The 21,635-nt window shown below is 35.5% G+C and overlaps 1 protein-coding gene across 1 annotated transcript in view; it reads right to left on the reverse strand.

Moving 5' to 3' along the window:
• Positions 1-17,280, reverse strand: part of NETO2 (neuropilin and tolloid like 2) — a gene marked incomplete at its 5' end in the record, with an annotated part of 60,949 nt that extends 43,669 nt beyond the window's left edge. The window contains 5 exons of the mRNA XM_036927460.2: positions 2,948-3,075; positions 3,179-3,202; positions 13,530-13,778; positions 14,419-14,559; positions 17,208-17,280. Coding sequence (XP_036783355.2) covers positions 2,948-3,075; positions 3,179-3,202; positions 13,530-13,778; positions 14,419-14,559; positions 17,208-17,280 — 615 coding nt within the window. The remainder of the gene's footprint in view (positions 1-2,947; positions 3,076-3,178; positions 3,203-13,529; positions 13,779-14,418; positions 14,560-17,207) is intronic.
• Between the last annotated feature and the right edge of the window lie 4,355 nt (positions 17,281-21,635).

A 21,635-nucleotide genomic window follows, 5' to 3' on the forward strand; every position in this document is an offset into this window, starting at 1 on the left:
TATTTTACAGTATTTAATCTCTGCTGTAGTTAATTCATTACCTTTTCCTTTTCTAATATTATTTGTCTTTTTTTCCAAGTCAACCTTGCCAGATGTATGCTTACTATCTTTTACAAAGGGCCAGCTTTTGGTTTTGTTGATTCTTTTTGTAAGTTTGTTTCCGTATTTCTGCTTTTTAAATTACTCTTTGAGATTTTTTTGCCCTTCTATTAACTTCTTGAATTGAATCTTAGCTCACTGAATTTCATTTTCTTCTTTTTAAGGAAGCATTTATGGTCACAAATTCCCTCAAAGTACTTTTAGCTGCATCCCACAAATTTAGATATGCAGTATTTTCATTATTGAGTTTTAAATTTCAGTGTTTGATTTTCCATCCTGACTTCTTTTATGACCCATGAATTACTAAATGTATATCATTAAATTTCCAAACATATAGGGCTTTAAAGTTATCTTTTGGTTGCTGGTTCTTAGTTTAATCGCATTTTTGTCCAAGGATGCTCTGCATGATACCAAACACTGGCATATATTTCAGACTTCCTTTTTTTAGTTAGCATATGGGTCAGTGTTTATAAATGTTTCATGAATGCTTGTAGAGAATGCATGTTCTCTTGATGTTGGGAGCAAGATACCACATCCCATTAGGCACAGTGTGTTTTTTAAATATTCTGAGCATCACGAATTTTTTTATGATTAAGTACTGAGAACTGAAAATCTACCCACTATAATTGTGGATTTGTCAATTTTCCCCAGCAATTGGCAATTCATATTTTGTATATTTTGATAATATATTAATACATAAAACTTAAAATTTTATCTTTTTTTGTGAATTAGTGACCTTCTTGATTTTTATTTTAATAGCTTTATTAGCTCTCTTTTGATATTAGTCTGGTGTTCCTTTCTTGGTTTTGTATTTTCAGAATTTCCTATTGTTATCCTAAATTAAAATATATTTGGTTTCTAACTGTAGCATTAGGTCCATTTATTATTTTTGCCCAGAAATATCTTAATTTTGTGCATGTTCTTGATTGACAGTTTACTTGGATATGGAATTTCAGAATTTAGATTACCAGTTATTAATTTTTTTCTCAGCAATGTTGAAAACATTCTTTTACTGTCTTCTGGCTTCTATTTCCGTATTGATGATTCTGATGTTACTCTTTGTTGGCGACCTCTCTTTTCTCTCAAGTCATTTAAAAGATTTTCTTGTCTGTAATGTAATTGGCTCTCGGCCAGTGTAACTGGGTGTCCATTAAAAAAGAATATTTTTTTCCTTGCTTTGAGAATCACTGCATTTCAACACCTATTGTCAATTTTTGGAAAGTTTTCTTAATAAACTGCCCTCCCTACCCCATAGCTACATTCTGGGTAATTTTCTCAGATCTACCTTTCAGTAACTTTACTTTTTACTAGAGGAAGTTCTTTGTAGTTATTTTAAAAGTGTATCTGGTCATTTTCCTCTCATCTTTTTAATTCCTTCTTGTAGGATATTCAAAACACTCAAGTTCTTGGGGATCTAAATTTCCTGCTGTTTGTTTTATCTGCTGTCTTACTCGTGGGCTGTGTTTTCTAATTTTGGGTTATGAGTTTATGAAGGTGTTTATGATATTTAAATTTAAGTTTATGAAGCTGTGTTTTATCTATGGCAATCCTGTAGTCTCTATGGTTATTTCTGTATTTATTTTTGCCAGGTACCTCAAAATGTTTTTTTTGAGTCCAGTACCATTTTGTTAACTTTTGGGCTAAGAGGTTGCTAGATTGAGCATGGAATGCAAAATCACATCCCAAATTCTAATTAGGACAGGTTTCTAGGTGTAAAGTTTTAAGGGAGACCCCAGCTTCACACCCATCCGGAGACTGAGCTCAGAAAGTTAAGATTTTTGGTATCAACCTGTTCTATTGGAAGATTTTTTTCTACTCCACCATTCATTTCATGACAATCATCTCCCTTTGAGGATTCCAGCGCTATGTGAGGGATCTCACAAAGATCACATGAACTCCAGGCTTTTTATGTCTCAGTGTGGGTATTAATACCAAGGTCCTGGTATATCTACTCTGAGTAGTCACAGGTTACTGAAGTCAGCAAGGGGTATTATATTTAAACCATCAGTTTTCAGTTTATTGATCTGATTTATAGTTCTCTCTTCATTTTTAGTCTGTAAGAATTACTTTTTAAATTTTTTTGGAGTTTATCTGTACTTTTGAAAGGATATTTGTTACATTTTACCCAATGTTTCCACATCTTCTGTAACAGGTTTTCAGGCTATCTAATCCATTCTACCACCATATCTCTCTATATTTGATTTTCATAATTCTTTAAAGGTTTGTTTTCTTAATGTCACTGTCCCCTTTCTTTGCACAAATACACATAAAGTATAATTTTAACTCTATTAATATTCCTAGAAGTAAATTAAAAGCAAATAAGCAAAAGTGGTTAGCAACCAGTCTCAATCTGTCAGAGTTTTAAAAAATCACCCTTCCCTTTGGTGTTTTCCAAAAAGAAACTCTACATGATTAGCAGAGAACAAGGTGAGAACACAACTAAAACTCTAAATATTTGTGTTTTTGGTTTTGACACTATGACCAACTCTGAGGCCTTTGACAAGACACTTCAACGTCTTGTGGCCTGTTTTTCCTCTTCATAAAGTTTTTTATTTATCAATGATCATACTGATCAATACTTGCACTCTCCAATTAGGAATACACAGATTTTTAAGATCTTAAAATTCTTAATGTATGCACAATATTCCTGAAACTTATATTTTAATTTATTTAACTATAACAATGCTGAGACCTCAGAAGGGGCCCAATAATGTGACTGAAATAAAATCAATTTTTATAAAGATGTAGTATCAGTTGATCTAAACAAATATCTACATGAACCAAAATAACACATTATACAAATTATATCTTATTCTGTTCTCTGAAGTAACTCAATACACAGTAATACCTTAGCTTTTGGAGTAGCTCTCACCGTCCATATGCAATCAACTGCTTGGCCAGGTTTTGTTTTTCCTTCTTGTTCTACCTGACTAGAACGCACTATTCCATCAGCTCCTGAGAGCTCAAACTGGCAATCTAGAAAGAACAGATGAATGATGATCAAAGGAAAATAAGATGATCAAAAATGCCATGAGAAAAAAGAGGTGATATACTAAACCTGGGATGGGATTTAAAATACCTCCTAAGTAGGTAAAATCTGGATCTGTAACAGAAAAAAAAAAGAAAATCATTGACCTTGAGATATTTCAGAATTCGTTTAAAGCTTAATGTCCTAAGTTATGTCTGATGCCACATTTAATAGCAAAGCAAGAGAAAGCTCTCACTGGTACCAACTACAGATGACTGGCTATTTATGAGCATAGTCAGGTGTTCACTTACAGGGTCATTTTTAAAATGATGTTTATACTTATCCCATCATGAATAACTTATTTATGCTACCTGCAACGTATAAATTTTTGTCAATAGTAGTAGGTAGTCCATTGACAGATAAATGAACAAAATGTGGAATATGTAAGAGTATTAGTCAGCCTTAAAAAAAAAGGAATGAAATTCTGATACATGGTACATGGATGAATCTTGAAATTATACTAAGTGAAATATGCCAGATATTAAAGTACAAATATTGTATGATTCCATTTATTGAGGTGTCTAGATAGACAAATACAAACAGACAGATACAGTGTATGTCAGGCGTCGGGAGAGAGGGAGTGAAGAGTTAGTGTTTAATGGATTCAGAGTTTCAGCTTGGGATGAGAATAAAGCTCTGGAAATGGATAGTGGTGACAGTTGCACAACATTGTAAATGTACTCAAAGTCAATGACTTTTACAATTAAAAAGGGTAAAAGTGGAGAATTTTATGTTATGTATAGTAGCTAGCAAGCCATTTTTTCACAATGGCAGGGAGAAGAAAGATGAATTATGTGACACACAGGATATTCTGCCCTACGAAGCAGTCCACAGAAGACTGAGAACCAATAGCTTATATCAAATTAACTGATTTAATTAAATTGGCCAGGTATTTCATTTTTATGAAATCAATTAACTAAAGTAACTGATGTTTTAGTGTCAAAATTACAAAATCTTACATATGAATCTTACATATATGAATATATGATAAACTTGCAAATAAGTTTAGACTCCTAAAAGAAACAGACATCAAAAACAGTGCTCTTAATTACCTGAATAATATTTTGAAAGATTAGAAAAAATCAGACAATTTTATATGTAAAGATTCTTTGAAAAAAATGCAGCTGTTTTTCTTCTATTAGTTTTATGTATTATGAGAATTTTATATGGCTTGTGGTTAGAATATAGACAAATTATAATAAAATGCTTAGTATTTCTAGACAATAATACCCTACATTTGATTTCATAGTACTTTCGAGTTTCTACATACATTATATTTAACATTATGCTAATGACAGTAACATCAAGAAGATATGTAATATTCCATTTTATAGATGAAAAATCAGACAAAGATTATGATTTTATTAGCTCATATAATGGCAAAGCCAGGACTGGATTCCAATTTTCTAGGCACTTTTCTTATTTTACTACATTGCTTTTATAAAGTGGGTGAGGATTCCACAATTTTACTGCTAAAAGAAAAAAAAATGTCAAAATAAGTAGACAATGCATCATTAGCTAAATTGTGGCTGTGTCTAGTTAAAGTCATATTTATAAAATAGAGGATTAAAGATGGCGGCGTGAGAAGAGAGACAGAGGCTTCCTCCTAAAACTGGATACAGTTAGAAAATATACTTGTGCAACTAATCCTGAGAGAGCAACAGGAAAGAGGATGGGGCCAGACCGCATACACCTGGAAGAAAGAGCAGACCTCACCGAATGGGGTAACATACCAGAGCCATGGCCCAGTGGGACCCGAGCCCCTCCCCCACCCCAGCTCACTGGCGGGAGGAAGAGAAACTGATTAGGGAGGGAGTGGAAGGCTTGGGACTGCTGAACACCAAGCTCCTGAGATCTGCGCTGGGAGAACAAACCTACACTTCATGGTGCTTTCATCATACTCTTCTGATTGTGGGGTTGGAAAGCTGGGACAGGTGGAGTTCCTGGGGAGACTAGGATTCCGGCTGCTTGTGGAAAGCAGGGATCCATATCTGGTTGCTCAGGGACAAAAGCTTATATCTGTGTGCCCGGCCCACTGGTTGAGGCAGTGGAGACAGTCACAGCAGCCGGGAGGCAGGGAACAGCTCTTTCCTCCCCCCAGGCACCAGTACCGCTCCCCTGCGACCCCAGTCATTGCTTCAGGGGCTGAGAAGCTCCAGAACAGAGCTTCTGGACACTAGAGGGCGCCATATACAAACATGAAACGGCGAAGAAACCTAGTCCAGAGTAAAATTATTAATACAACTCCTGAGAAAGATTTAAATGATATGGACCTCATGAATCTTCCTGAAAGGGAGTTCAAAATAAAAACCATCAACATGTTAATGGAGGTACGGAAAGACATCCAAGAACTCAGGAATGAATTCAGGTCAGAGATCCAATCGTTGAAGAGCATGATGGAGGGTATTAAAAGCAGGTTGGATATGGTGGAGGAGACGATAAATGAAATATAATCTAGAGAAGAGAAAACCAAAGAAGCTGAGGCACAGAGAGAAAAATGGATCTCTAAGAATGAAAGAATATTGAGAGAACTGTGTGACCAATCCAAGTGGAACAATATTCGCATTATAGGGGTACCAGAAGAAGAAGAGAGAGAGAAAGGGATAGAAAGTGTATTTGAGGAGGTAGTTGCTGAAAACTTCCCCAATCTGGGGAAGGAGATAGTCTCTCAGGCCATGGAGATCCACAGATCTCCCAAAACAAGGGACCCAAGGAAGACAACACCAAGACACATAGTAATTAAAATGGAAAAGATCAAGGATAAGGACAGACTGTTAAAAGCAGCCAGAGACAGAAATATGATCACATACAAAGGAAAGCCCATCAGGCTAAATAAGACTTCTCAGCAGAAACCTTACAGGCCAGAAGGGAGTGGCATGATGTATTAAATGCCATGAAGCAGAAGGGCCTGGAACCAAGATTACTTTATCTGGCAAGATTATCATTTAAATTTGAAGGAGGGATTCAACAATTTTCAGATAAGCAAAAGCTGAGAGAATTTACCTCCCACAAACCATTTCTACAGTCTATTTTGGAGGGACTGCTATAGATGGAAGTGTTCCTAAGGTTGAATAGCTGTCACCAGAGGTAATAAAACCACAGTAAAGAAAGCAGAACAGCTAAATTGCTAAGCAAATGCAAAATTAAATTAACTATCCCTAAAGACAATCAAGGAATAGACAGAAAGTACTGAATATGATACCTAATATACATAGAATGGAGGAGGAAGAAAAAGGAGGAGAAACAGAAAAGAACCTTTAGATTGTGTTTGTCACAGCATTCTAAGGGAGTTAAGTTAGACTTTTAGGTAGTAAGGAAAGTAACCTGGAACCTTTGGTAACCACGAATCTAAAGCCTGCAATGGCAATAAGTACATACCTATCAATACTCACCCTAAGTGTAAATGGACTGAATGCACCAATTAAAAGACATAGAGTCACTGAATGATAAAAAAACAAGACCCATCTATATGGTGCTTACAAGAGACTCACCTCAAACCCAAAGACATGCACAGACTAAAAGTCAAGGGATGGAAAAAGATATTGCATGCAAACAATAGGGAGAAAAAAGCAGGTGTTGCAGTACTAGTATCAGATAAAATAGACTTCAAAACAAAGAAAGTAACAAGAGATAAAGAAGGACATTACATAATGAGAGAGGGGTCAATCCAACAAGAGCATATAACCATTATACATATATATGCACCCAACACAGGAGCACCAGCATATGTGAAACAAATACTAACAGAACTAAAGGAGGAAATAGAATGCAATGCATTCATTTCAGGAGAATTCAGCACACCATTCACTCCAAAGGACAGATCCACCAGATAGAAAACAAGTAAGGACACAGAGGCACTGAACAATACACTAGAACAAATGGACCTAATAGACATCTACAGAACTCTACATCCAAATCAACAGGATACACATTCTTCTCAAGTGCACATGGAACATTCTCCATAATAGACCACATACTAGGCCACAAAAGGAGCCTCAATAAATTCAAAAAGATTGAAATTCTACCAACCAACTTTTCAGACCACAAAGGTATAAAAATAGAAATAAATTGTACAAAGAAAGCAAAAAGGCCCACAAACATATGGAGGCTTAACAACATGCTCCTAAATAATCAATGGATCAATGACCAAATTAAATTAGATATCAAGCAATTATATGGAAAAAAATGACAACAACAACACAAAGCCCCAACTTCTGTGGGATGCAGCAAAAGCAGTTTTAAGAGGAAAGTATATAGCAACCCAGGTACATTTAAAGAAGGAAGAACAATCCCAAATGAATAGTCTAACATCACAATTATCGAAATTGGAAAAAGAAGAACAAATGAGGCTGAAAGTCAGCAGAAGGAGGGACATTATAAAAATCAGAGAAGAAACAAATAAAATTGAGAAGAATAAAACAATAGAAAAAAATCAATGAAATCAAGAGCTGGTTCTTTGAGAAAATAAACAAAATAGATAAGCCTCTAGCCAGACTTATTAAGAGAAAAAGAATCAACACACATCAACAGAATCAGAAACAAGAAAGGAAACATCACGATGGACCCCACAGAAATACAAAGAATTACTAGAGAATACTATGAAAACCTATATGCTAACAAGCTGGAAAACCTAGAAGAAATGGACAACCTCCTAGAAAAATACAACCCTCCAAGACTGACCAAGGAAGAAACACAAAATCTAAACAAACCAATTACCAGCAAAGAAATTGAAGCAAGAAAACTACCAAAGAACGAAACCCCCGGGCCAGACAGATTTACCTCAGAATTTTATCAGACATACAGAGAAGATATAATACCCACTCTCCTTAAAGTTTTCCAAAAAATAGAAGAGGAGAGAATACTCCCAAACTCATTCTATGAAGCCAACATCACCCTAATACCAAAACCAGGCAAAGACCCCAACAAAAAAGAAAATTACAGAACAATATCCCTGATGAACATAGATGCAAAAATACTCAACAAAATATTAGCAAACTGAATTCAAAAATACATCAAAAGGATCATACACCATGACCAAATGGGATTCATCCCTGGGATGCAAGGATGGTACAACATTCGAAAATCCATCAACATCATCCACCACATCAACAAAAAGGAGGACAAAAACCACATGATCATCTCCATAGATGCTGAAAAGGCATTCAACAACATTCAGTATCCATTCATGATAAAAACTCTCAACAAAATGGGCATACAGGGCAACTACCTCAACATAACAAAGGCCATATATGATAAACCCACAGCTAACATCATACTGAACAGTGAGAAGCTGAAAGCTTTCCCTCTGAGATCGGGAACTAGACAGGGATGCCCACTCTCCCCACTGTTATTCAACATAGTACCGGAGGTCCTAGCCACAGCAATTAGACAAAACAAAGAAATATAAGGAATCCAAATTGGTAAAGAAGAAGTTAAACTGTCACTATTTGCAGATGACATGATATTGTACGTAAAAAACCCTAAAGACTCCACTCCAAAACTACTAGAACTGATATCGGAATACAGCAAAGTTGCAGGATACAAAATTGACACACAGAAATCTGTGGCTTTCCTACACACTAACAATGAACTAATAGAAAGAGAAATCAGGAAAACAATTCCATTCACAATTGCATCAAAAAGAATAAAATACTTAGGAATAAACCTAACCAAGGAAGTGAAAGACCTATACCCTGAAAACTATAAGACACTCTTAAGAGAAATTAAAGAGGACACTAACAAATGGAAACTCATCCCACGCTCTTGGCTAGGAAGAATTAATATTGTCAAAATGGCCATCCTGCCCAAAGCAATATACAGATTTGATGCAAGCCCTATCAAATTAACAACAGCATTCTTCAATGAACTGGAACAAATAGTTCAAAAATTCATATGGAAACACCAAAGACCCCGAATAGCCAAAGCAATCCTGAGAAGGAAGAATGAAGTGGGGGGGATCTCACTCCCCAACTTCAAGCTCTACTACAAAGCCACAGTAATCAAGACAATTTGGTACTGGCACAAGAACAGAGCCACAGACCAGTGGAACAGATTAGAGACTCCAGACATTAACCCAAGCATATATGGTCAATTAATACATGATAAAGGATCCGTGGACATACAATGAGGAAATGACAGTCTCTTCAACAGATGGTGCTGGCAAAACTGGACAGCTACATGTAAGAGAATGAAACTGGATCACTGTCTAACCCCATACACAAAAGTAAATTCGAAATGGATCAAAGACCTGAATGTAAGTCATGAAACCATAAAACTCTTAGAAAAAAGCATAGGCAAAAATCTCTTGGATATAAACATGAGTGACTTCTTCATGAACATATCTCCCCGGGCAAGGGAAACAAAAGCAAAAATGAACAAGTGGGACTATATCAAGCTGAAAAGCTTCTGTACAGCAAAGGGCACCATCCATAGAACAAAATGGTACCCTATAGTATGGGAGAATATATATTCATAAATGACAGATCCACTAAACAGTTGACATCCAAAATATATAAAGAGCTCACGTACCTGAACAAACATAAAAAGCAAATAATCCAATTAAAAAATGGGCAGAGGAGCTGAACAGACAGTTCTCCAAAGAAGAAATTCAGATGGCCAGCAGACACTTGAAAAAATGCTCCACATCGCTTGTCATCAGAGAAATGCAAATTAAAACCACAATGAGATATCACCTCACACCAGTAAGGATCGCCACCATCCAAAAGACAGACAACAAATGTTGTCAAGGTTGTGGAGAAAGGGGAACCCTCCTACACTGCAGGTGGGAATGTAAATTAGTTCAACCATTTTGGAAAGCAGTATGGAGGTTCATCAAAAAACTAAAAATAGAAATACCATTTGACCCAGGAATTCCACTCCTAAGAATCTATCCTAAGAATGCAGGAGCCCAGATTTAAAAAGATGTATGCACCCCTATGTTTATCGCAGCACTATTTACAATAGCCAAGAAATGGAAGCAACCTAAGTGTCCAGCAGTAGATGAATGGATAAAGAAGATGTGGTACATATACACAATGGAATATTATTCAGCCATAAGAAGAAAACAAATCCTACCATTTGCAACATGGATGGAGCGAGAGAATATCATGCTCAGTGAAATAAGCCAGGCGGAACAAGACAAGTACCAAATGATTTCACTCATCTGTGGAGTATAAGAACAAAGAAGAACTGAAGGAACAGCAGCAGACTCACAGAACCCAAGAATGGACTAACAGTTACCAAAGGGAAAGGGACAGGGGAGGATGGGTGGGAAGCGAGAGATAAGGGCAGGGAAAAAGAAAGGGGGCCTTATGATTAGCATGTATAATGTGGGGGGGGCATAGGGAGGGGTGTGCAACACAGAGAAGATGAGTAGTGATTCTACAGCATCTTACTACACTGAAGGATAGTGACTGTGATGGGGTTTGTGGGGGGGACTTGGTGAAGGGGGAAGTCTAGCAAACATAATGTTCTCCATGTAATTGTAGATTAATGATAACAAAATGAATAAGAAAACCAATAATAATAAATAAATTTTGTGTAAGTATTGGTATATCTGGATGAGGCCTAATAACAAGGATGATAAATTAATATCTTTTAAATGATATTCCTTAAGCTACTGGTGGTATCTGTTGAGGCAGAAGTTCTTAATGGATTGTTACTTCATGGAAGTAACTGGGATAATTCTGTAATTTTAATGCAATAATACAATATCCTAGAATTCTTGCCTGTATATTAAGAAATTCTGATTCATTTGCCAGAAGGTTCCTATGACTTTTTATTCCAACGCTGATTAAGATTTAAATTTCTCTTTGACATTTCTTGCAAAAGAGCTGAGTGTCTTTGCCCCTTTTAGCAAAGTTGGGTTTATTTTGTTAAATTAAAAAAGAAAAGTCTCTGAAATATATGCTAAAATAAGCTAAAAATTTTCCTGCCACTTTTTTCAGTATGTAATTTGATAACCTAAAGTATCTGGAATTAAAAACAATTGAAACAAGAATTAAACACCCAGTTACATACAGTAATATGTGCCCTGAAATAGGTTTTGCAGGCTTATTAAAGATCCTGAGACATTTTAAACTAGTATTTTTTTCATTCTGGCAGTTTGGTAAATACAAAAGTCCTATCTGAACTTTCAAATTAAGTTTTTTTAAGAAACCTGTTTGTAATTTTTTAAAATTTATCTTTATTGTAGTATATAACATGTAATATAATATTTGTCCTTTTAAACATTTCTAAGTGTCCAATTCAGTGGCATTAAGTACATTCACAATGTTGCGCAACCATCACAACTAACCATTTAAGCAAAAATTAAAAAGACAAAATGTTTAATATGACACAAAAACCGCAATCTTTGGTATTTACCCAAATGAGTTAAAAACTTGTACACACAGAAACCTGCATATGGATGTTTATGTCAGGTTTATTTGTAATTGCTAAAACTTGGGAGCCACCAAGATATCCTTCAATAAAATGGTTGAGCAAGCTGTTGTACATCTAGACAATAAAATATTCAGCACTAAAAAGAAATGAGTTGTCAAGCCACGAAAAAACATGGAGGATCCTGAGTACATATTACTAAGTGTAAGCCAATCTAAAAAGTCTACATATGGTAATTCCAATTATATGACATTCTGGAAAAGGCAAAACTACAGAGACAGTATAAGATCAGTAGTTACCAGGCATTGGGGGAGAAGGTATGATTTGGTGGAGCACAGAGATTTTTAGGGCAGTGGAATCCTCGGTATGATACTCTAATAGTGGATACATATTATTAAACTTTGTCCAAACACAGAACTTACACCACCAAGAGTAAATCCTAATGTAAACTATGGACTTATGGTGAGGATGATGTATCACTGCAGGTTCATCAATTGTAGCAAATGTTCCTATGGTGCACAATGATGATTTTGGAGGAGGCTCTGTGTGGGGTGGGTAGGATATAGATGGTGACTCTGTCTGTATTTTCTTCTCAGTGTTGCTGTGAACCCAAAACTGTTCTAAGAAATCAAGTCTACTAGATACATTTTACTTGAAAATGTTATATGTTTGGCATTGAGAACATAAATAGTGACACAACACTTAATAATTTCCATGTTTACCAAAGGAAAAAAATGTTTGTTATTCAGGCAAAAGGCAGGTATGTTATGTACATTAAGTAAAATACACAGATACAGGAAAACATCTGACGGGATAGACAGCAAAGAGTCAACACTAATTTTTTATATATAGGATTTTATGTAAGATTATGGCTATGTTAAAAAATTTTAAATTAACAAATCTCTTACATGAAAACATGAATAAAAGCAAAAAGATCATATAGTTGTTACACTCAGTTACTTTTTCATCTTGTTAGTCTGCAAGCTCTTTGAAGACAGGAGCAATAACTTGCATATCTTTATGTTTCTGCATTAGGGACATGCATATTTTTACCCTGGATAGGACTTCACAGTTCCCCAGTGTTCTCACATACAATGGAGAGGGAAGATGGTCAGAGTGTGCTAAATGGAGACCAGCCCCTCCTGAATATATGTCCATATCCTAATCCTCAGAACCTGTCAATATTACTTTATATGGTAAAAAAAACAAACAAACCAGTGAGTTTATTTAGTCAGCAAAAATGTGATTGTTAAGTTACAGATTTTGAGATAAGAGGTTGTGAGGACGGAGGCAGAGACTGGAGTGATGGGGCCGCAAGCCCAGGAATGCTGAGGCAGCCACCAGGAGCTGGAAGAGGCTAGGAATGGATTCTCCCCTGGAGCATCAGAGGGCAGGTGGCCTGTTGGATTTTGGACTTCTGTCCTTCAGAACTCTGAGAAAATACATTTCTGTTGTTTTCACCTGCCACATTTGTGGTGATTAGTTATGAGAGCCTCAGGCAAGTTGAATGGAAACTAATGGAAATAGGAATTTCCATTTGCCAATAGCAACTCTCAGACACAACTCTGTGCTTAATAGTATTACAGTTATTAGGTTGCAGAGAAAGAATCCAAACCCAGATCTTTCGCCTCCAAGGGCAGAGCAGTATTCTTTCTATTGCTCAATATTTTCTAGAGACTATTATTCAAATAAGTGGTTAATCCAATCATTCCAATGGAAAAACCTGCCAAAATAATTTTGGGTGGGATTATGAAAATAATTTGATTTTTAAAAACATTTATTTTGATGCTTTTGGCCTTTATATACACTATAAAACATAAATCAAAGAAAAAAATGTGATACCATCTATGATATGCTTCAAAATTCAAGTGACTCAGCTCTACTTCCAATTTTTGTTTTTATTTATTACTGGACTGATTTCCCCTTGACCTTGCTAATTTATTTAAAACTCTGACTTGATTAACTTGACTAAATTTTATCTTTTCTACACTTAATATTCTAAAACTAAAGATAACTTCATTACCTGGAATAAAAGAATATTTTGCTCGAAACCCCAGTCCTTCAAGTTCTTCATCAGAACTAAACTTAATCCACATGAATCTCCCTGTTGATCTAATTAATGGAGGGTTCTTCACACCACAGTAACGGTTTATAAGTGGAGAGAAGCCAAATGGCCCATCTCGAACTTCCAAGTGATCAAACCGACATTCAAATGATGGTTCTATATAATAATGATCATCAAAGGTCAACTCTATTCTTTGACGTGGAGCAGCTAGAAAATAAGAGTAAGCAAATTAGGGCAACATGAACAAGAAAAAAGTATAAACAACCCAACACAAGGGAAAAAGGGAAAACAACTGCTGTTACTGCTTCACTGAAGGAGATCATAAGGAGAATTGGTATATATAAAATTTATCATGTTGTATTTTATATTATTAACAATAATGCCCCTCTGTAGAACTACAGTAATCTTTCCCTTTGGCATATGCTATTAATTAAATTAGTTAAATGTACTTAATTGATTAAAATTAGAGTTGGAAGCTAATACCTAGCTCACGATATACAATGTACCAATGGAAAAATAGAAGAAATGACAGGAACTTATGTAACCATGGACACAAATTTGCATAAAGCCTAATAAGAGATGCCAGCCAGTAAGTTCAAGTGTCTTATTAGAGATGTTTCATGTAAATACTGATGCATTTAGTTGAATATATTTTAGGAGACTTAAAATTCCTATAAAATTTCAACTGTTATTTTGTTAATGTGTTCAGTATTCAGAAATATTCATAATTACTAGAGTTTAACACAAATATATTTAGAATTTTGTTCAAACTGGTTTTTTAACAATGTATTTAGTTTTACAATAAAGTAGAAATTCATCCAATCAAAGGCAAAAATTGGTCAAGTACCTTCCAAAATGTAGATACACTCCTTATTTGGTGGGTATGAGTCAGGATAATTTGGTGATGCAAAATGACCTCCATTGCTGGTTCGAACCCAAATTCCACACTGGGTTGCAGGAATGTGCTTGATTCCAATATTTTGTCCATCTCAGGGAAAAATAGCATTTAAAACATTAATTCCACCAAAAGAGAATAGCATTCTTCTCTCTTCCCCACAAATTCCCCAAACAGTTGCCCACTCTATGTTACACATATACTGCATTTGGCTTTGTAAGAACCGCTGTCAAATTTGGCAAAACAAACTGATGACTGCAGAAGTGAAAGGAAGGTAAGACTGTGTACTGTGCCTGCCAGGAGAGGTGCTGCTGGAAGACAGGTGTGCCTGGTGAGAGAGTGGGGAAATAAAATGGTGAGATTTTACAATGGCAGAACCACGTGGCAGAATCTGATAAATCACTAAAATGCTATAAAATTCAGTTCTAACATAAAAATAAAAGGATCCCAGGAGTTTATCTCTTGTACGATTCCTCTATATGTAGTTTAACACAAAAGTCGAATAGATTCAAAGATTACAAAGGGATTTTAATTAAAGATTATAGATTGAATACGTGCATTTAGCACTCTGCCCTCCTCAAACTCCACCTAAAGAACCATAACAGACTTTTTTAAAGGGCATAAACCCATAAGCACAAAGAGGTAGATGCAGTAACAACTAGCAGTACTAGGCATCTCTGGAAGTGGGAGAGGGGATAAGGATGGAGGGGTAGAATCAAGCTTTTTAAAACATGAGGCTTGGTTAAAAGTCTATTTAGAACAATTTGATTCCCAATACTTTTCCCTACTCCATAAATCTAGGTAGCTGCTGCTCCTCCACCACACCAGAAAGTGAGATTATTTCTTTGGAGAAGGTAGAACAGGGTAATTGGACTAGGGGACACCAGACACGGCTGGAGATGGAAATATCAATCTGAAAACATGGAGATTGGGTGAATGTGAACATGCTGAACACCCCTAGTGTCTTCCCCACTCAACGCCCAGAGGCCTCTTGGTCAGACGGAGAGCCTCTAAGCAGGAGATGGAAAGTTTCTACTCTGAGGAATCTAATCAGCCCAAAGAAAAAGACATGATCACCCAGACTCAGGGTTCCCCAATGTTGGGTCACTCAGAAGTGAAGGTCACAGGGAATGAGCCCCGTCTGCACTTACAGAGGGCTAGTGGTCAAATTTCAGTGCTCCTCTCATAAATAAGGGCAGACATTCAAGGATCACCAAGCACAAGGAGAGCCCCTAATATGAACAACATATAAAACACAAGCAAAAGCAACTCTGAAGAAACAAAGATTATATACAAAATATTGTTTAAAAAATCACAAAACAACATTATTTAATCACTTCAGGGAAAAAGAATATATCCATAAAACAAGAACAGGATACTTTAAAAAAAGAATACTCAGAAAACAAAAGAAAGCTTCTAGAATAGAAGAAATGAAAAAAGTTAGTAGAAAGTTTATAGTAGAGGTCTGCAACTATGACCCTGGGCCAAATCTGGCTGGCTGCCTGTTATTGTAAATACAGTTTTACTGGAATATATTCATGCCCAATTGTGCATACTGCTTCCATTGCTGCTTTGACACTATGACAACAGTGGTGAAGAGTTGCTCCTGAGACTGTAAGGCTAGCAAAGCCTTAGATATTCACCATCCAGCCTTTTACAGAAAGAGATTTCCAACTTCTGGCTTAGAAGATAAAGTTGAAGTAATCTCAAGAGAGACTATTGAGAAGAAAATAGAGTAAAAAGACAGATGGAAAATAGAACATATTAAACACACACACACACCCATGGACAATAATAGGAACTCCTGAAAGACAGAACAGAGAAAATGCAGAAAAGGAAATTTAAAAATTAAACAAAAGAAAAAGGAAAGGAAAAGTTCCTAAACTGAAAGATGAAATTTTCATATTGAAAACCTCAATGAGTGACTTAATGTAAACCCCGAGTAGCCAGAATTTTGATATAACTATACTGAAACAGGTGGTACAGATGTAAAGGAAAAAAAAACAACTGTATATAACTGGCGGTGGAAAGTAGGTATTTGAAAGAGGTAACTTCTCCTTTTCCATGGTGGGAAATCATTACCGAATATCTAAAACTAAAATAATTAAGAAGTAACAGTATAGCATGTTATTTAGAAATATGCAGGGAAATATTAAAAGAATCAGCTAAAGAGTGGTTATCCTCATAGAGCAGAAGTGGGGTAGGGCAGGATGAGGGACTGATTTTTCCTAATTAATTTCTTAGAATGCTTTGATTTTTGTCATGTGTATGTATAACTTTGATGAAAATAAAAAATAAATCAGGGTGTACAGGAAATGTAAGAAACTGACATGAAAATGTGGTTCAAAAATCACACTGGCTTATCTTCTTTCATAAACAAGAATGATCAGAAACAGGTTTATAGTATTCTGAATAAAATATTAATGGAAAGAGATTTTTATTTTTGCTTAGTGATAAAGCACGAATCTCATTTAATTTTTGGACATAATCCATGGTGTGCTAGGAGCTACTAGTCATGTCAATTTTTAAAATTTATCAGGGCAAGACTTTATGTCCACAATTTACTCTAGTTAACTGCAGCTGAATCCAGTTACATTGAGGCGGATAGGATGACAGGAAGCCATGGGTTACTGGAACACCCCTGAGGGCTTATGAACATAGTACTCAAAAGTTAGAATCCTTTCAAATAAGCCATCCCACTGTCCTGAACATGCAGTACGTTATCACTGTAAATACTTTACCTTGGGTCTTTTGGGCCACAGCAATCCCTTCCACTACAAGTATTGTTATTAACAACACTAGAGAAATAACAGAGAAGAGATGTTAATAAAACAAATCTCTATTACATGGCACTAAATTTATAAAGAAAATCAGATGACAGAAAAAGATTAAGTAAAACCACTCTCAAGTGATTTTTAAGAGTTATATAGTATCAGAATAACTAACATTCACTCTCAAGATTTTTAAGTGTTAAATGTTATGTTCTGATGTACAATTTGACCCTTAAGACAAACCAAGAAAAGCGTAATTGATATTGTACTCATTATATACGCACTAATGGTACATGGCATTTGAAGCATTTTTCAATTTATGATGAATTAAAAAACAACATTCTTTTTTGCAACAAACTTTGATGACCCCAATTATCTTAAACTTACTGTACTCCATCTCAAACATTTACATGCATTATGGTTAGCTCTGCAATGTTATATGCCAGTAAAAGTTCAATTAGATTATCTGACTTGCCAGAACATTCATAATAAAGACAGAAGTAAGGGGGCAGCAGCATCCTAGAAATCAATTCAAGGCATTTTATAGTTGTGCAGTACTGTGCTGTGTCCTGTTAAAAAAGCTAGCATATTATAAAATGAAGCTTTTTCTTCAAGTTGAACATTTCTGAGACCAAATCAACATAGCAAATTCTTTTGTGTATGTAATGTGTTTTGAAGATTCTTTTAAACATTTTGTTTATGAATGGTGCACTGATACCCTTCACTCTCCCTTTCAATGGAAATCACACTACCAGCCTGCTCCAAACTCCTCTGTAAACTGGAATTTTTATTCTTCATTCAGCCAACAAGCACTTTCAGAGAACCTACTGGATAGCAGGCACTGAGGATACACAGATGTGGAGGGAGAAATATAACAAAATAGTTAAGAGTTAAGCAAAGTATGTTAGGAGTTAGGTGAATCTAGGCTGGGGTTAAAGTTTTGCTGTGTACCAGCTGTGACACCTTTTCAGCTCTGTTAACTGTAAAATGGGGCTGTCGTCCTAAGAGTACCAATCTCATAAGGTTGTGTGAAGATTAAATGAGGTGATGCACATAGCACTTCTAAAGTGTTAGGCATTCTTCTATATAAATGATAGTTATTAGGACAAACTACCATACTTAGGGAGTCAATCTATTGTCAAAAGTAATCTATGATATAAGGTGAAGATGAGTTTAACAGCGGTTATACAGACAACATAATGGAAATGGAGAAGGGATTCATTCTGCTGGGATTAAGAGGAATGGAGTGAAGAAAACTTGGGAAAAAGGTGTGTTCTAGTTGGGACTTCAGTGCAGGAGAGGAAGGAAAAAACAGCTTAAACAAAAACATGGAAGCATGAGCACTTATCCACAGGAGGTGTTAGTGAAGGCTGAGTAATACAGTACAGTCAGCATGTGGAGGGGTGCTGCGGTGTATCGGGTCAGAAAGAGCAGGATGAAACCTGATTGTCAAAGGTCCTGAGAGCCATGCTAAAGAGTTTGGACTTTTGACCATAGAGAAGCCACAGTGCGTTTTTGAAGTAGGAAGTGTCATTATCACATCTTTTTCAGATCAATGATCCTGATGGCTGTGAGGTAAAGAGAAGAGGGAAGGTCATTTAGGAAGCAAAGATGAGAAGGTCTTGAGGAAAAGCAGTGGTAGTGGAAATAGAAAAGAGGAGAGATTTATAACATGATTCAGATACAGAGTCAACTGCAATTGGTGACTTATAGGATGCTCGTGGTGAGGGAGATAGAGGCATGGAAGAAGTTGTTAGGTGACTGGTGGATGGTCATAACCATTGTTCACTCAATAGCATGCAGTATGCACTACCCGAAGTCACCAATGAGATTGTTCTTGCCATTCGGTTGTTTACATTTTATAATCTAATCATCTGACCCCTTCATCTTTAGTTTCTTGTGTCCTTGCTGACCTTTGTCTCCTCTATCTTTTCTTAATAATATTTTCTTAACTCCCCTTCCCTTTGTTAGTAGTGTTGAAGATGTTATGTAGGAAGAATCCTTCCTTAAAACTCTTCACATCTTTGCAACAGTTCAGAGTTAGAGGAATGGAGTCTTGAAATGCATTTTTTAAAAACAAAAGATTTATGATGAAAAAAGAAAACCTTGTGTAATAGTGGATATCTGGCAGTTGAGCAAATAACATTCATTTGTATCAATTTATTTTGTTAGAGGACACTATTTCTCAAGGCATACCATTCAGATGATATATAACTAGTCAAAATTTTGTGCTCAGTATACCTTTCCTCTTGAATCACAGGCGCAACCATTTACCAGTTTTCACACTTAAAACTCACAGTTGATAAGCAAGTAATACAAAGTCAGGCAGAGAAGACAAATAAATCAACAAACTGAAACCAGGAGAGCAACAGTAAAACAATGGCAAAAAGATGATTGTGCCAGGAAAATTATATAATGACCAATACAAATTTGGCTGTGTAAAATACCTGATTTATGACATTTGCACAGACACAACTAAGGCAGAACAACTGTATTAAAAATAAAATTACAAGACCAAATAAACCTATTATTCTTTTCTATTTTTTAAGAGGGCTACTCACAATTTTCTTTTTTGCCATAGTTAACATTAGTTAACTATAGTTGTTTATAGTTTAACAATAGTTGTTAAAAAATAGTTTAAAAAACTGTTCACAACTCAATCAACCAAAGGAGCTGTGTCACTGAACATAAAAATGATGTACAAAGAATAGGGCAAATCTGCACAACAATTAGGACAGAAATATTTAGTGATACAGTTGTTGGTGACAAAGTTGTGACTATTAATCATAATGAACATAGTTTCCTCTGAGTTATGTACTAGGATTTTTATAAGTACTTGTAATCAGGCTGAGATATTAAAACAACTTCCATTAATATCAAACAGTGGAATCATTTAGAAAATGCAACAGAGCTGGGGTGTTCTGTTCTGTCTTTAGTCCCAAGCTATGTGTCACCTGTCCTTTCTTCTTCTCACCAAAAGGCAGTAATTTCTCAAATCCAGAAATACCTCACACTTTGAATTCAAAGACAGTGTACCAGAAAGGCACTAAATCTTTAAGGCAGAAATCCACACCAGAATAAAATTCTCAACTCCAGAGCCATATGATTTGGTTATGCCGGGTACTGCTTATTATTTGATGCTTGAAAAATAATAGTGCCCATCATTTATGCCTACCTCTGCTTGTGGGGTTTAGCCTAGGCCTTGCAGTAACCTGTGCACAGATCTGATTTAAAAATGAAGACTTCAATGATAAAGATAGGTGATTCAAAACAAATCCTCAGAGCTACTCCTTCTATTTTACCCCCTTCAGCCCTGAATCACTGTTAATGTTAACACTACACAGCATCTTGTCCCAGGCCTTCTAAATTAAAGGACCTACTTTCCAATGTGAAGATCGAGGTCAGGTTTATTCTTTCCATTGTTACTTCAGAGTGGCAACTCTGGACAATGCAATAAGTACTGGAAAGGAGACAAACTATTATTTATAGATATTTTTTAAAAGCTAGAAGTCAAAGAACTACTTGGAAAATTATTACACTTATTAAGGGAAACTAAGTTAAATGAATAAAACAGTAAATAAATTTAATACAGTGGAGAAGTAATATGTTTTGGATAAATAATATTATTCCCAGTAAGTCATACATTTAATGGTATTTTAATCAAAATCTTAGTTTTCTTTTGGTACTTAAAATATTTCTGATGCTCATTTTGAAGACGTTTTTATATTAGCCAAGGAAAACTAAAAAATTTTAAGAATGTAAAACAAAAATAATCTATACTTGTTTTATAAAGCCACAGTAATTTAAAAAATGTAGCAGTGGTATAAGGAGAAATAAATTACCTGTCAACAAACATACCCAGTACCCCCTGTATGACAGTGAGTCAGCCCTTGGGGCTACAGTCCCAAGTAGACATTGTTCTTATTCTTAAGGAACAGAAAATGGCAGAAATGATTATGACATATTTATTTTGATATTTTTTATTAGGATATATGTGATATTTGAAACTTTTGGTGGAAAGGATGGTTTTGATAAATGGTTCTGGGATAACCTGTTAGTTATTTGGGAGGGGGAAGTAGATCCTTACTTCAAGCTAAATAGAAAACTAAATACTAAACTGGAAAAAAAATGGTAAGTTATGCATACCTCTGGTGAAGAACATCTTTATTTACTAAAGACAGAATCACAAGTAAAATCTACAAGTAACTGGGGAAAAAAAGATTATGCCATAATAAAAATGTTCCAGAAAACAACTAAAAAAATTCAGCTTTAGAAAATGTCAAAAAATGCAGATTTTAGTGTTGGTTAGGATATAAGAAACTGACTGCCATTAGATTGTAAACAGGCAGAACTTTTTGGAGGTTTATCTGGTAATATACATCAAGGCTAAAAAATACA

The sequence above is a fragment of the Manis pentadactyla genome, chromosome 15, assembly GCF_030020395.1.
Source record: "Manis pentadactyla isolate mManPen7 chromosome 15, mManPen7.hap1, whole genome shotgun sequence".
Lineage (NCBI taxonomy): Eukaryota > Metazoa > Chordata > Mammalia > Pholidota > Manidae > Manis > Manis pentadactyla.